This window comes from Rhinoderma darwinii, chromosome 9 (assembly GCF_050947455.1).
Source record: "Rhinoderma darwinii isolate aRhiDar2 chromosome 9, aRhiDar2.hap1, whole genome shotgun sequence".
Taxonomy (NCBI): Eukaryota; Metazoa; Chordata; class Amphibia; order Anura; family Rhinodermatidae; genus Rhinoderma; species Rhinoderma darwinii.
In genome coordinates this window covers 92104502-92120972 of record NC_134695.1, presented here as the reverse complement: position 1 = coordinate 92120972, position 16471 = coordinate 92104502, and the positions used below count along the sequence as shown (strand labels likewise).

Below are 16471 nucleotides of genomic sequence, written 5' to 3'. Positions count from 1 at the left end.
ACAATTATTTATACCCATATAGAAGAGTGTCTGGTGCAACTGCCTGTAATACACTAGTAGAGCGACTGCTCAGTGACTACACGCCAACACTAACCACATAAGGCATAACACTCGAATAGCCAATCCAAAGCTGACACGTCACGAAGCGCCACCCCTTTCGAAAGAATCATGGCGGAAGTAGTTTTAGCGGCCTGTCTCTGCGCAAGCGGAAGTGTCTTATTTCTACCGGCCTGAGAACATGGCGGACGTTCAGGCAGCTGCTCCTGGGGACTCTGAGGCGAAACTGAGCAAAAAGTGAGCACTGGGCGTTATTTAGAGGGCGATGTATTAAATACGAGGGCCAGCGCCTGCATGGAGCTGCTCAGGATTCTTTTCTGAGGAACATGTGATCTGCACTACGCTTCCATTCCTGAGGTGTACAGTGTGGGATTCTGGGAATTGTAGTTTTTTTGGTTATGTCAGGCAATAGTCTATACCGAGGGATTTTCCAAAGGAGACTACAACTCCCAGGGACCAATGTTTGGCTGATGTAACTAGCACAGGGTTTATATCTACTGACATTTCTAGAAAGAGGGTCAATTTATATAATATTGAGGCCGGGGCTAGGATTTTAGTCAGAGCCTGATGTGAATTTCTCTGTGATGTGAGGTCCTATTGACTGGTAATACAGTGTTGTGGTTGCATTGAGTTGCACACATCGCAGTCTCCCTATGGGTGTGACAGTCACAGTGCATTGTCAAGCCTTAAAGGGATTGTCCAGTTTATTCATTGTATAATGAAAAGTTCTGCAACTTTCTAATATACTTTGCGGTCCAAATCATCTCCATTTTGCAGATCTCTGCTTGCAGACATGGAATGGGAACATTCTAGTTTACATTCAGAGGCTGATAACCTGTGCTGACTGAATACCGACAGTTTGCTACAATTGTATCCAGTCTAGACAATCCTTCAGATTGATACATTTTACCTGCACTGATACAATGCAGCAAACTATCAGCACAGGAGGGAGATTTGTGCTGCTGATATATATTTAGTTTGCTGGGGACTGTCAATACTGGACTAGATTGCATATACCCCATGACTTACATATAAAATCCCCCCTGTTAGCCAGTGCGGGAGTCACGGGAATGATCGGCTATTGCTCTGTCAGACTTGAAAAATCTGATTAATAAGGCAATATCAGTACATTTAAGCAGTGAACCCCTTTAAAGTGTCCGCTCAACGTTAGTCTTCTGCCTGATCTGACATCGGGTGTGGAGAGACGTAACTGCAACGCCCAGCGAGAACCCATGTATGATACTCGCCGGGCACCGTACGGTTGCCTTGGTGACTATACCACTCAATGTTGTTTAGTCTTTCCACACCTAATGTCAGATTGGGCGGGTGAGTAACATCAAGGGGACACTATAAGGTCCCTAAGATGAGTCCCCGTCTACATCTAACAGCTCTGGCATTGGGGGGATTTATACTAAAAGTAAAATTGTTGCTTCCTGTTTTACATCTTCTATTCTAGTTTTGTTAGTTTTTTTCCTTTTGCACAATCATGCCGAATGGGTCATGTGATTTCGTGTAATCTTGTAACATCGGGATCCACCCAGCACAAGTTTATTTTCACTTCTATTTTCCATTTGTCTGCAGGTTCTTGTTCCACTCAGAGATTAGTATGAGCTAAATAGGTTGGAGACCACTGCCCTACAGAAACAAATGTAACTGACTCCAGACACTTTATTATCCTCCAAACCCTTCTGTATCTGTGTTACGTAGGATGTTTATTCCTCACCTTTTATATGAGGGTCAGGATGGATATACAATCTCTGACTTCTGTATGCAAGATGTATATGATTGCCCTCCTACATGGCCCATTTCTTGCATGATCATGCATCTAAGCTGAAAAGTTGGGCAGATGGGCACCTTCGAGCCACATACATACATACATACATACATACATACATACATACATACATACATACATACATACACACACACACACATACATACACACATACACACACACACACACACACACACACACACATACATACATACATACATACATACATACATATACACACACATACATATACACACACATACATATACACACACATACATATACACACACATACATATACACACACATACATATACACATACATACACACACATACATACATACACACACACACATACATACACACACACACACACACACACATACATACATACATACATACATATATACACACACACACACACACACATATATACATACACACACATACACACACACATACACACATACACACATACACACACACACACACACACACACATACAAACACATACATACATACCTACCTACCCATCTTGCTTGTACGGCATGTCTGGCTGACACGTCATAAGAGTCTCTTAGTTGAAAATAGATTTGAAGAGGATTGAGCCCTTATGGCCACTGGACTTCCTGATTGTCCTACGTTATGTCCTATATGGGTTGCACGTCACTATACGCCCCTATGTAGGTATGGTTGGTCCTGCATCTACATTCCCCTGTCATCTTTGTCTATAGCACCTCTCCTAGGCTCACCAAGTACCTTATATCCACACATTGATCTAATATTAAAGTAAGGGCTCATTCAGACGAACGCCAATAACGTCCGTGTGCTGCGTAATGGAAATCACGCGCAGCACACGGACCCATTGATTTCAATGGAGCCGTTCACACGTGCAGGAGTTTTTTTCACACAGCGACAGTCCGTTGCGTGAAACTCACTGCATGTTCTATATTGGTGCGTTATCACGCACCTACGTGCCCGTTGAAGTCAATGGGTGCGTGAAAACCCTGCACCGCACACGGATGCACATCCATTTGCGGTGCACTTCAAAATAATTAAAAAAAAGTACTGCGAGGGCGTGAATAACGCATGCCACTCGCCAAGGACGCTGATGCATAACGGGCCAGATTCACGTTCGTTTTTCACGCACGGGAATCTGATACGCTGGTGTGAATGGGTGACCAGTGAAGATGCGTTTTAATGCCCTGCAGACGTGGTGACGCAATAAGCGGGTGTTGTAAGTTGGTGCTTTGATCCTATATAATGTGTTCCACCTTGTTGTCTTCCTGTTAGGTGGTAACGCAACTTGGGGGTTGGGAGTTGCGTGCTGCGATGGCACGGGCTCTCCTCAGGCTGTTTAGGAGCCCGGTTTGGGCACCGAGGGCACTTAAGGAGAATGTCCTCGCAAAACATCTCTCTACGTCCTCTCCTCTCTACAAGGACCAGGCACTTCATGGGAAAAAAAGGTTGGTGCCTCCTGTTTGTATGCGCCCTACCAACTTTTTTCTTCATGAACCTCCTGCCAGTTCTGTATAATGCCAGTCAGCTGGTATACAAGACTTCCATACTAGATCATTGCTTACATGGCGGTTCCTTAATATAATTCTATTATTGTAGTAGCTGTAGGGAGCGATCCAATAATATGTTGGGTTGCCAGAGAAATACATCAGCAAAGTGCAATATGCAGTTGTCCATAAAGGAGCCGGTCTACAGGTTGCCCTAGTGTGGTGTCCGCTAGTTGATTTTGGAAAGCCCTGCAGGCAGCCAGTGTGTTCCTGCATCGTACTTCTCTAATATATTCCAAATTGAAGCTACATTTTATTCTGCAATATACTTGTTGTATCATGATCTCAATAAAGACGGAAAACTGATGTAACTCTCTCTCCTTCTGCCGTTATCATTTCCAGTGAGCTCAAGCGGCGAATGAAAGCCGAGAAAAAAGCGGCCGAGAAAGAATCAAAACAAAAAGATCAGAATGAACAAACGGAGAAACCGGAAGCCGAGTTGGTGGACGAGGAAAGTCTTGACCCCAATGTAAGTTCCTCATCTTGAAGTAGCAGAGTTATTGTTTAGACCTGTGTTTTTCCGGCCTTCCGATGTCGGCATGCTGGGAGTTGTAGTTTTGCAACAGCTGGAGATCACTAGTCTAGATATATTTCAAGGCTGGGTCCCCTAAGCATTGATGTAGCTGGGGGGGGGGGGGGGGATATACTGACTATTTCATCTTTTACATTCATTTCTACCTCTACCAGCAATATTATAAAATCCGAACCCAAGCTATCCAGCAGCTGAAAGGCACCAAGGACGATCCTTATCCACACAAGTTCCAAGTTCAAATGTCACTTACCGAATTCATCCAAAAATACAATGACGTGCCAGTTGGCGAGCACTTGGAGGAAGTAGTCACTGTAGCTGGTGAGTTTACGCTGATCGTCTAGATGAAGTTTGACATGAAGTGAGTGTTGGCTGACCATCTAATGTCTGTGTCCCGACTCTCACAGATGTTGGGGGAAAAAGAAGGATTGGGCATGTTGGATTTCAGCATGCCCTATCCTTTGGTTTGCAACGATATAAACCTTACTCCCTTCCCCCTATTGAGAACATATGCGCGCTCGACAGCCGCGCGTGCATGTGTATAAAGGAGTCGGGAGGAATAGCGGTCAGCCAAACTAATAATCAACCGACGGCTATTTCTGATGTATGGCTAGCTTAAAACTCAGTCTAATATGTGATATTTCGGGTTATCCTTTTTATTTTTCCATTGAATTGATGTGAACCAGACAACTTTTTTTACAGTCCTTGTCATCAAGATTATCAACGTGGTGTACTGTTTTAAAGGAACACTATGGTAAAAACTGATACATTATAGCTGCCTAGTGCAGAGTCCTGAGTGGGCGGAGCATGACACAGGGATTGTCTATTGAGTGCTCCGCAACTTCAGGCCCTGCACTAGACAATACACAACGTATAAGTTTTTCCTGGCGTATTCCTTTTAATTGTTTCATGTTATTGAGACATGAGTTAAGCTGAGCCTACAAGGCCCACTCAACCCGAGCCCTTTGTATACAGTGGACAGTCAATTTTATCATCTAGGAGTCATAATATGGATTGAACTCGTCGCCTGTTCACTGATTTCAATGTGGGAGCTGTTCAGGTTAATAGGAGTTTTCGGCACCCCTCCCCCACCTTTCCCGTTTCGTCGCTTAATATCATCTACATCAATAGGGCTTTTCTTGACTATAAAGTATTTAGTTGTGTAAAAAAAAAAATACATTTTAAATCGGCAAAATTTTCTTCTTATACTTGATAACCTATTTGTAAAAGTGCATGGTAAGAACGTTCCATTTTTATTTTAGGCAGAATCCATGCCAAACGTATCTCCGGGGCCAAGCTGATCTTCTATGACCTCCGTGGGGAGGGCATGAAGCTGCAGGTTATGGCCAACTCTAAGTAAGTCCTAAATATAGTTGTTGCTTTTTTTTGGATGTGGAGTATATGAGCAACTGTTTAGCTTCGCTGCAAGCCATGTTATAAGCGAAGTGAAAATGTACCTATATCTATCTGTACTGTCAGAAGGTAGGGTCTGTGGGGGTCAGCAGAGGACAGTACCACTGGCACCAATAAGAGATTTCCTAATTTCTGAGGTATGTTTATGGTACTCCCATAGATGTCAATAGGATTGTAATGTACATCCTATCATTTTGTCACCACATAGTATCCCATGTATCAGCGAACATTTAGTTTGCATGTTCACAACTATAGCAGGCGGCAAAATCTCAGACTCCGGGACTGGATTGCACCCACATGATGTACGTTGTTGAGTACAGAAGTACAAGCATCCCCTAAGGCAATAATTAGAGGAATCCAGTGTAACATAAAAGCCTGAAACGTAACACTTGACCATTATTTTGTGTTTCTAACTATAGATTTTACAAATCGGAGGATGAATTCTTTGCAATAAACAACAAGTTACGACGTGGAGATATTATCGGAGTGAAAGGAAACCCCGGCAAAACCAAAAAGGGAGAACTGAGCATCATACCCCAAGAAATGACCCTTCTGTCTCCCTGTCTACATATGTTACCTCATCTGCACTTTGGTTTGAAAGACAAGGTATAGGGGACACATAGCGCGTGTACTGGAGCGGTCCAGAGGGGAAAAAGATGTAGTGTTGCCTTTGACAACCAATCAAAGCTTTGCTTCTACTTTCTAATCTTCACTGAAAAAATGAAACTTGGAATTTGATTGGTTGCTTTTATGATTTGGTGTGTCATGTAAATATATATTGTCACTGTTAAAGGGGTATTCCCAACAGACAATTGATATAAATGTCTGATAGATGCGGATCCAGAATGGGGATCACCTGACCGCCCACTGCCGCATCCAGGTGGAGAATGAATGGAGAGGAGGCCAAGCAAGCGGGCTCTGCTCCCATAGAAATGGATGGGAGTCGCATTTATCAGACATTTATGGCATGCCATAAATGTCTGAGTTAGGAATAACCCTTTATAATTTGAGTAGTAAACTGATTTCTGCTGCGGTTTGGCCAGCGGATCCGCACACGGGTTACCCCCGTTATAATTCAGGAAGCTAATCAACGGCAATAATGAACATGCAGCAGATTTTAAAATCCACAGTATGTTTAATTTGGTGCAATCCTCTATAAAATTACCCCATTCACTTGCATTACAGCCAGAATGTGATCAGATTGTGTCAGGATTTAGGTGCAGAATCTTAAGCCTAAATCCTGAACGCATCCTGAATGTGTGAACATGGCCAAACAGGAAAGTGGGGTGCGTCATTGCTTGAGTAGATAGATTTGACATTCATGAGTCTGGGAAAGCTGAATGGCAACTCCTAAATGAGCAGTAGTTGTGGCCCAAAAAATTTTTCACCCGGCTTTTCGAGATGCTATATCTGCTATATGATCTGAATAGAATTTTAAAAGAATTGACAGAAGATGACAACACAAGGAATTCCATTTACTTGTGATTTCTTGAATGCTTCTGGCTACAGAATATATATGTTCCTTGACTAGAGCGGATGACCGAAATGACCATTGTCCTAATTTGTTTTCCTCCCTCCCTCCTTTTTTTTTTTTTTTTTTTTTCTTAAACAGGAAACCAGATTCCGCCAGCGTTATCTTGACCTCATTCTCAATGATTATGTACGGCAGAAGTTTATTGTCAGAGCAAAAATTATCTCTTACCTCCGCAAATTTTTGGATGATTTAGGATTCCTTGAGGTAACTTCATACTTTGTGATCTATGTAGATTGTTTGTCAGGAAATGCTGAGAAGTGATATTTAGTTAATCCATGTATTCCCAGATTGAGACCCCAATGATGAATATTATTCCTGGAGGTGCCGTGGCCAAACCGTTCATCACTCATCACAATGAGCTGGACATGGACCTGTACATGAGAATCGCCCCGGAGCTCTATCACAAGGTAATTGTCTGTTTCTCTTCCTTGTGACTTGAGGTGTCCCCCTGTCTACTGCAGCTTATTAGAGTATCTGTGCAGATGCTGGTGGTCGGCGGCATTGACCGGGTCTATGAGGTGGGCAGACAGTTTAGAAATGAAGGAATCGACTTGACTCATAATCCTGAGTTCACGACCTGTGAATTTTACATGGCTTATGCCGATTATCATGACCTCATGGACATCACAGAGAAGCTGCTGTCAGGTATGTAATTCACACTATACATAATCGTTCGGTATTTGGTATTGCGTGGCTCATCTGCATGACCAGCCTATGTAATACATGGGCGGCATGAACCGGATCTGCTCTGACAGGGTGGCGCTCCGTTCTGGGTCATGGAGGGGATCGCTATTAGGGCATACGGACTGGTTGTCTTCATGAGACAACCCCTTTAAGTTATGCAGGTTTATCACTACATATGTAGACCAAACTGCTGTTCCACGGTTTTAGGAAAACGGTGACAACCCTCTATGGAGGCTGTGATGCCTAATGCACACGACCGTGTGTAACACCCCCGTCCCGTCCGTGATCCGTGGAAAGATAAGACATGTCCTATCTTTCCACAGATTGGCGAGTCGGGTCAGTTTTCATGGACCCGATTCACCCGCTAAAGTGAATAGATCTGTAAAAACGTGAAAAACGGCCCAAGTGGCACTCTGTCGTGTGCAACTGGGCTAATGGTAGCCACTTTGGTTACTCGGCCTTCCCAGAATTTGTCTACGGATAAACGAGGACGAATCAAATGCCTAGAATTACCATTTTGCTTGCAGAGCATAGAAGTCTTAATAAATGTGACCCTATATTAACCCCTTAGTGACCAGCCCATTTTAGGCCTTAATGACCAAGCTATTTTATTCGTTTTTCTATAGTCGCATTCAAAGAGCTATAACGTTCTTATTTTTTCGTCTACATAGCTGTATGAGGACTTGTTTTTTTGCGGGATTAGTTGTGCTTTTTAATGGCACCATTTTTGGGTACATATAATTTTTATATTAACTTTTATTAACCTTTTTGGGGGGGATTATAAAAAAAACCTGAAATTCCGCCATTGTTCTATGCGTTATTAAATTGACGCCGTTCACTATGCGACATAAATAACATGTTACCTTTATTCTATGGGTCGGTACGATTACGGCGATACCACATATGTGGAGGTTTTTTTATGTTTTACGACTTTTGCACAATAAAAACACTTTTGAACTAAAATTATTTGTTTTTGCATCGTCGCTTTCCAAGAGCCGTAATTTTTTTATTTTTCCATCAATGTAGTGATTTTTTGGGCTTGTTTTCTGCGGGACGAGACATAGTTTTGAATGTTACTGTTTTGGGGTGCATGGGACTTATTGATTCATTTTTATTATGACTTTTTTGGGGGGCAATGGAAAAAAATTGCAATTTCGCTATGGTTTTTTGCGTTTTTTTTTTACGGTGTTCACTTTGCGGTTTAAATTACATATTAACTTTATTAATGGAGTCATTACGGTCGCGGCGATACCACATATGTGTACTTTTTTTATTTTTTTACACTTTTACTAAATAAAACCACTTTTTATGGAAAAAAATGGTTTTATTTATTTTTTTACTGTACTTTTTATTAATAATATTTATTTCACTTTGATAACTGATTTTATTAGTCCCACTAGGGGACTTTACTGTGCGATATTCCGATCGCTGCTATAATGCTCTGGTATACTTCGTATACCAGAGCATTATTGCCTGTCAGTGTAAATCTGACAGGCAATCTGTTAGGACGTGCCTCCGGCGCGTCCTAACAGGAATATGTCCAGGGCAGACCTGGGGGCTTTTATCAGTCCCCCGGCTGCCATGACACCCCATCGGAGACCCGCGATTGCATTCGCGGGCAGCCGATGGGTGACAGAGGGAGCACACTCCCTCTGTAAACAAAGTTAAATGCCGCAGTCGCTATTGACGGCGGCATTTAACGGGTTAAACGGCCGCGATCGAAGTAAACTTCGATCGCGGGTGTTGGAGCAGGAGCTCAGCTGTCATCAGACAGCAGAGCCCCGGCTCCTGCCTGCACGGGAGACCCGTGCAGGACTTAGACTAGGCTGACGTGAAAAGGCGTCAGCCTAGCCTAAAGCCCATTAGTGACCGACGTAAAAAGGCGTATTAGTGGTCACTAAGGGGTTAAATAGTGATGAGAGAAGATATTTAACCACGTCACGACTGGAGGGCTAGTGCTAGTTTATTAGTATTACATTTTTGTATGTCTGATGTATAAAGATGAATATTCCTCTCTAATTTTAGTTGTTTGTTTTTTTTTTTTTTAACCTGCAGGTATGGTCAAACACATCACTGGTGGCTATAAAGTGACATATCACCCCGAAGGTCCAGAAGGACCAGCTCAGGAAATAGACTTCACTCCACCGTTCAGAAAAATCAGCATGGTGCATGAACTGGAGAAGGTATTGGGAAAGAAGCTCCCCGCAACAGACCAATTTGACACTGAAGGTAAGGGCTTATTCAGACGAACGTAAAATACGTCCGTGCAACGCGCGTGATTTTCACGTGCGTCGCACGGACCTATGCTAGTCTATGGGGCAGTGCAGACTGTCAGTGATGTTAGCGCAGCGTGAGTCCGCTGCGTAAAGCTCACAACATGTCCTATATTTGTGCGTTGTTCGCGCATCACGCACCCATTGAAGTCAATGGGTGCGTGAAAATCACGCGCAACACACGGAAGCACTTCCGTGGGACGTGCGTGATTCGCGCAACAGCAGTGAAAAGTATGAATGAAAACAAAAGCACCACGTGCTTTTCTGTTTACAAACATACAAACAGAGTGTCATAATGATGGCGGCTGCGCGAAAATCACGCAGCCACGCATCATATGCTGCTGACACACGGAGCTGTTAAGTGCCTTTTGTGCGCGCAAAACACACACGCTCGTGTAAATCGGGCCTAAGAATAAGAGGAGAGTTTAAACCAAAACAGCAAGCGCTGAAAATTGTCTGGGAAGACCAAATTTATAATCCGATTTCCATGTCTGCAAATTAGTCCTTGGATACTGGAGGTAATTTATTTGTATATTCTGTCTCTAAATCAGAAACCCGCAAGTTCCTAGATGACATTTGTGCGGAGAAAGGTGTTGAGTGTCCGCCTCCTAGGACCACCGCAAGGCTACTAGATAAGGTATGTAAAAAAATCAGACGTTAGACCCCCACCATCGCTGAGACTCTAGCGAGTGCTGTGCCCCTCCACCCGCCACTGTCTGCTTCTCTCTCGCTATTGGTGCAAAGCTGATGGTCTATATGGCCACGCCGGTCCTTTTACTGCCCGTCAGCGTTACCGGTTTGGTTTACAACGCTTGCTATTTTCTCATGACTATCCGTATAATAGTTCTATTTATTCTTTTCATTTTTCTTAGCTTGTTGGTGAATTCCTGGAAGTAACTTGCATTAACCCAACTTATATCTGCGACCATCCGCAAATTATGAGCCCTCTTGCTAAATGGTAAGCACTGACCAGTCCCAGTCTGTCTCCCAACAGTCACTTCATGTTAATTATGAGACTGCATAGACGTCTTATAACCTTTTTGTTTTCCACACAAGGCATCGAGCTGAGAAGGGGCTGACCGAAAGGTTTGAACTGTTCATCATGAAGAAAGAGATTTGCAATGCATATACTGAACTGAACGATCCAGTAAGACAGAAGGAGCTTTTTGAAGACCAAGCTAAGGTAAGTTAGTAATATATATATATATATATGAGCCTCTGTGGGAAACTTTACTACAATTCACTTGAGTACTCACACTTTACAATAGTTTTTTTCTGCCGGTCTTGGTCAATTTGAGAAACGTAGCTTTGCAGAATTGCCTTTTAAGAATCTGGAAAAGCTGGGTAACAACCCCTTGGGAATGGAAATAGCTGCCATAGGGATTGTCTCCCAGCTTTCTCTGAAAAAAAAAATATTACTAAAAGTGTTTCAGTTCCACAGGGCAGCCTGCCATTGTCATGATGCCAACCTGTCTGATGTAGTGTAGGTTCTGTCACCTACTGGAGACTGATGATAGACTTTTGCAAATGGCTGATGGTCTGACCTTGTGGCCCTAAGGCTCTGTGCACATCACGCTTTGGCCCTAGGTTTAGCGTGTACGTCGGGAAAACTCCAGACGTACATGCTAAACGGGTGTATAGGGCTCCATTAGCCTGACGGAGGCCAATAGAGCTTCCCCTTCACCTCTATCGGGCTGGTATATGTTGGTATACCTTTTTTTTGGAGGATGGAATAGCATAGTAGACTCTGCTTTTTAATCCAGGGGGATCGTGCAAAAAAAAGTATACCACACAGTATCATTTTTTTTTTAACATAGGAGCCTATGTACTGTATGGCATACGTGACAGGTGCACGGTTAAATAGCCTATCATGACCTGTACTTTAAATGGATACCATTATAGCCTATGGGCGATTTATGGGTTTTTAGGGGTGCCTAATAGTGGTATTTGTCATCCATGTTCCATATCCGTTCAACGTTTACATCATGTTCATGACGTATATGTTTCACGTACACCATTAAGTTCTATGGTGACGGATGACACTGGTAGGGCCGGTTCACATCAGCGTTGACTTTCCGTTCCGAGGTTCCGTCTGAGGTTTCCGTCGGGTGAACCCCTCAACGGAAAGTCAAACTGAAACCACAGCTTCCGTTTCCATTGATATCAAAGGTGTCGGAAACATTGCTAATGGTTTCCGTTTGTCACTGTTCCGGCATTATTCAGTTTTTCCGACTGAATCAATAGCGCAGTCGACGACTCTTTTGATTCCGTCATTAAAACGGAAACCTGCCGGAATGGTGATGAACGGAAACCATTAGCAATGTTTCCATCACTATTGATATCTAATGGTGACGGAAACGGAAGCTGTGGTTTCAGTTTGACTTTCCGTTGCGGGGTTCACCCGACGGAACCCCGGAACAGAAAGCCAACGCTGATGTGAACAGGCCCTTAAGGAATGTGTCGCAGTCTACGTTTAGGCCAAAATCGTGATGTGCACATAGCCTAACTTTAACCCTATCATGTTCTGTTTCTCTAGGCCAAAGCTGCCGGTGATGATGAAGCCATGTTTATTGATGACAACTTCTGTACCGCCCTGGAATATGGCCTGCCACCTACCGCTGGCTGGGGAATGGGTATTGATAGACTGACGATGTTCCTAACAGACTCCAATAATATAAAGGTACGGTATTGTCCGATCATTCCACGGTTATAACATTGGAACTTTAGGTCTAACGCCAGCCTGTCCGTTTCTCCAGGAGGTGCTTCTATTCCCAGCCATGAAACCAGAAGACAACAAGAAGGAATCCGCACCAAGTCCGGGCTCCGGGACGTCTGTGTAACTTTTGGGATCTGCTTTTAAGATGTTTGTTATGTACTTGTCAGGGGCTCCGTCTACACAAGGATACAGCTCTAAGCTGCTTTATACTGGAAAAAATAAATTATATTAACTGATCTTGGCGTGCAGAGTGTTTGTGTCCGATGGTAGATGAAGCAGAAGAGTCATGGGTTAGATGTAATTAACCCTTTCAGGGCCAGACTCATTTTTGTTTTTATGCTTTTTAGTTTTTTCCCTCCTTTCTAATTTTTAGGGGACAAGTTGTACTTTTTAATGGTACTATTTAATATTCTGTGCAATGTACTGGGAAGCTGGGAAAAAATTCAGAATGGGGTGGAATTGGGAAAAAAACCAGCAGTTGCGGGTCAGCACTATCCTGGTGATACCAAATTGATATACTTTTTGTTATGTTTTAGTGCCTTTTAGAAAAATGTAAACGTTTGAAAGAAACTACTTGTGGTTTTTTTGCATCGCCATATTGTGACCTGTGTAACTTTTTTTAGATTTCTCAGTACAGAGCAGTGTAAAAGGCGTCTCTTTGTACGTGGAAAGATGTCGTTTTTATTAATACTATTTTGGGTTATGTCTGGCATTTCAATCACATTTTATTCAATTTTTTATTTATTTTTTCTGCGGTTGAAGTGGCAAAAAAAACTGCGATTTGGCCATTTTGACCTTTTTTCCCGCTACGACGTTCACCGTATTGGATAAATCTTTTTATAATTTGTGAATTTTTGAATGTGGGGAAACTTAATGTGTTTGTTTTATTATTGTTTATTTTTATATGTGATTTTTAAAAAACATTTTTTGTTTTTTCTATAAACTTTTTTTTAAAAAACTTTTATTTAGCCCCCCTAGGGGGCTTGAACCTGCAATCAATAGATCGCTTAGGCCATAGACGGCAATGTCACAATATTGCAGTCTATGGCAAAATCAGTGCATTGCTCATGAGACCTGCCACAGGGAGCTCTCGATAGCAATCTTCCTACAGCAGGGCTGGGGGTGTTCAGAAGGCTCCCAGCTGCTATAGGAGTATACCGGCTCCCGCAATCTCGCAACGTGGCAACCGGTGACAGGCCCTGAAGCAAAACGGGCAGGAAAAAAAAAACCCTCAGGTGCCGGTGGTCACATCTGACACCTGCATATGAGGGGTTAAGGTCCACACTTGGCTGTATTACAATAATGTGGATATCCAGTCCATGATCAACTTGAAAAGCTGTGGATCCTCTATAGTATTGTGTAAGAATATTCTGCTCCATATAAAACTGAAAGACTTGTGATCATCATGTTCACTATTTCATACTATTTGCGCATATAATCTGGGTGGCTGAAATGTATAGCGATTGCATCCTGTGAAGTAAAAGAACCAAATCATAAGTTCAGGTAAGTTCACATGGTAACAGTAATAGTATCAGCTCACAGTAAGTTAATCAAACCGCCGTATTATTACGACGCAGGAGCTGAGCCGGCACCATCGCTCGTGGGTGTCCGCTGTAACACACCGCCGATATAACAGCCAGGATCGGAGGTAACTAAGTGGTTAGACAATTGGAGTGGGCTCCCTCTGTCACCCCATCGGTGCCCCACAAATGGGATCGCAGTGGGTGCCGATGGTTTGCTATGGCAGCCGAGGCCTAACAATGGTCCCCATGTCTGCAATACAGCCTGATTGGCCGCATGTCAGATTTACACTTATAATACATTGCAATGCAGAAGTATTGCAATGTATTATATGAGCGATCAGAAGTTTAGATGTTTAAGGCCCCATGCACACGACCGTAAAAAAAAACAACTCAGTTTTTGCGGACCGCAAAAATGGACCCATTCACTTTCATTGAACGCGGACACCTTTCCGTAGCGCTACGGAGGGGTGTCCGTGCCGTAGAAATGTTCAGAAAATTATGGAACATGTCCGTTCTTTTGCATTTTGCGGGCCGTGCTCCCATACTTTGTATGGGAGCACGGCCCGAAAATGCGGATGGCAGTCGGCGGCCGGCCGTGCCCGCGGGGCCTTAGACCCATAGAGGAGCTAAAAAAAAAAAAAAGTTGAAAAAGTTGAAAAATGTAAGTAAAAAAACAAAACCGAGTAGTCCTTATTTTTGAAAAAAAGTATAAAAGGAAAACAAAAAAATACATATTTGGTATTTTAAAAGGAAGGGCTAATTCAGACTAATGTGAATAACATCCGTGTGCTGCGCATGGAAATCACGCGCAGCACACGGAACCACAACGATACAAGTAACGCAATCGTTCACACATGCAGGAGTTTTCACGCACCTACGCGCCCATTGAAGTCCATTTGCGGTTCATGATTTGCGCATCAATTCACTTCAAAATAATAATAAAAAAAGATGTGCTTTGCAAGTTTGTGAATAACACATGCCACTCGCAAAACACACTGATGCATAACGCAACACACGGACCAGATTCACGCGTGGTAATCTGATGCGCTCGTGTGAATGCAGCTTAAAGGGTTTTTATTAGGTAAAAGTAGAAAAAAAAAAAAAAATAAACTATAAAAGATTTAGTGTCACTGTAATCGAAGCAACTTACAAAATGAAGTCATCACGTCTATTATATCGCGGAGAACTCTGCAAAAACAAAACTGGAATTCCTGTTATGGCTTTCGGAACGTGGAGGAAAAAGCGCTGCGTCCTTTGGTCCAACATAGGCCGCGTAAAAAAAAAGAGTTTTTCAAGCTGATAAAACATGGGATAGGTAGTAAATGTTAGGTTGGTGGTCTGATCGCTATTGGGAGCACCTGACTGTCTACGGATCTACTATAGAGTTGTATGGCGCAGAAGCGCACGTGCTCAGCCAACGCTCCATACGACTCCTCTCACCCAGCGATAAACCCCCCCCCCCCCTGAACTGTCTAACATTGAGGGTATGTTCACAAGCAGACGTAATTCGGGTGTTTTAGGCTTCGAATTACGCCTGAAAAAACGTCTCCATTACGCCTACAAACATCTGCCCATTGCTTGCAATGGGTTTTACGATGTTCTGTTCAGACGAGGTGTAATTTTACGCATCGCTGTCAAAAGACGGCACGTAAAAATACTCCCGCGTCGAAGTGCATGTCACTTCTTGAGGTGTTTTTGGAGCCGTTTTTCATTGGCTCCATTGAAAAACAGCTCCAATAACGTCCGTAAAAGACGCAGCGAAAAACGCGAGTACTTGCAAAAACGTCTGAAATTCAGGAGCTGTTTTCGCCTGAAAACAGCGCGGTAGTTTCAGACGTATTTTGATACTGCGTGTGAACATACTCTTAGATGCAGGTTTGTTTTTTTTCTAACCATGGATGCACAAGACATTGTATATTGGTGATTGTGCCACCGCGGAAGGGGGGGGGGGGGCGTAGTTCGCAGTCATTGTGCAACACTGCCGTTCTTGCCAACCTTCCTTGATTATACGGTAGTCTCCCAATAAAAAAAAAAAAAGGGAAAAACGACCGAATCGCCAAAAAGAAAGGTAAGTCTCACAAGAAAAAAATAAAAATTGGTCAACGCCGTGGAACCAGGACATTTCCCTGGCACTAATTTTCCTGGGCGTGGAAGTGAACTGAGCAACTATTGATTAGACAAAGGATTTTTTAAATATTTTAAATGGAAATATAGAGGCTGATACTGTATATGGCGGCACACTATGGCTGACGGTATACGGAAGAACTCTGTCACACACTTTTATGGCGGCACTCTGGCCGTCCGTTATGGAGATGCAACAAGTATTTGAGTGTGGGGCTTATGTGCGTAAATGTTTTAGTGGCGATTGTTACGTGCCGTATATAAAATCTCCTTTGCGGGTA

The 16471-nt window shown here is 43.1% G+C and overlaps 1 protein-coding gene across 2 annotated transcripts; it reads left to right on the top strand.

Moving 5' to 3' along the window:
- Window positions 1-160: 160 nt before the first annotated feature.
- KARS1 (lysyl-tRNA synthetase 1) lies at window positions 161-12782 on the top strand. 2 transcript variants are annotated; one of them, XM_075838486.1, is made up of 15 exons: window positions 212-294; window positions 3126-3298; window positions 3740-3866; window positions 4085-4247; window positions 5189-5282; window positions 5759-5945; window positions 6952-7077; window positions 7161-7280; window positions 7356-7518; window positions 9613-9786; window positions 10382-10467; window positions 10703-10788; window positions 10887-11013; window positions 12367-12510; window positions 12587-12782. In XM_075838486.1, the coding sequence occupies exons 2-15, from the start codon at window positions 3165-3167 to the stop codon at window positions 12668-12670; spliced, it is 1815 nt and encodes a 604-aa protein (XP_075694601.1). In that variant the 5' UTR covers window positions 212-294; window positions 3126-3164; the 3' UTR covers window positions 12671-12782. The 2 variants fall into 2 exon arrangements, with proteins under 2 accessions (XP_075694602.1, XP_075694601.1); XM_075838487.1 differs by lacking the exon at window positions 3126-3298 and having other exon boundaries at window positions 161-294.
- Window positions 12783-16471: the final 3689 nt, after the last annotated feature.

Coding starts and splice junctions, on each gene's coding strand:
- KARS1 (XM_075838486.1), top strand. CDS start 3,165: ATGGCACGGGCTCTCCTCAGGCTGTTTAGGAGCCCGGTTTGGGCACCG. Junction 5,946..6,951: donor ACTTTGGTTTGAAAGACAAG/GTATAGGGGACA, acceptor TTTCTTAAACAG/GAAACCAGATTCCGCCAGCG. Junction 10,789..10,886: donor ATGAGCCCTCTTGCTAAATG/GTAAGCACTGAC, acceptor TTTCCACACAAG/GCATCGAGCTGAGAAGGGGC.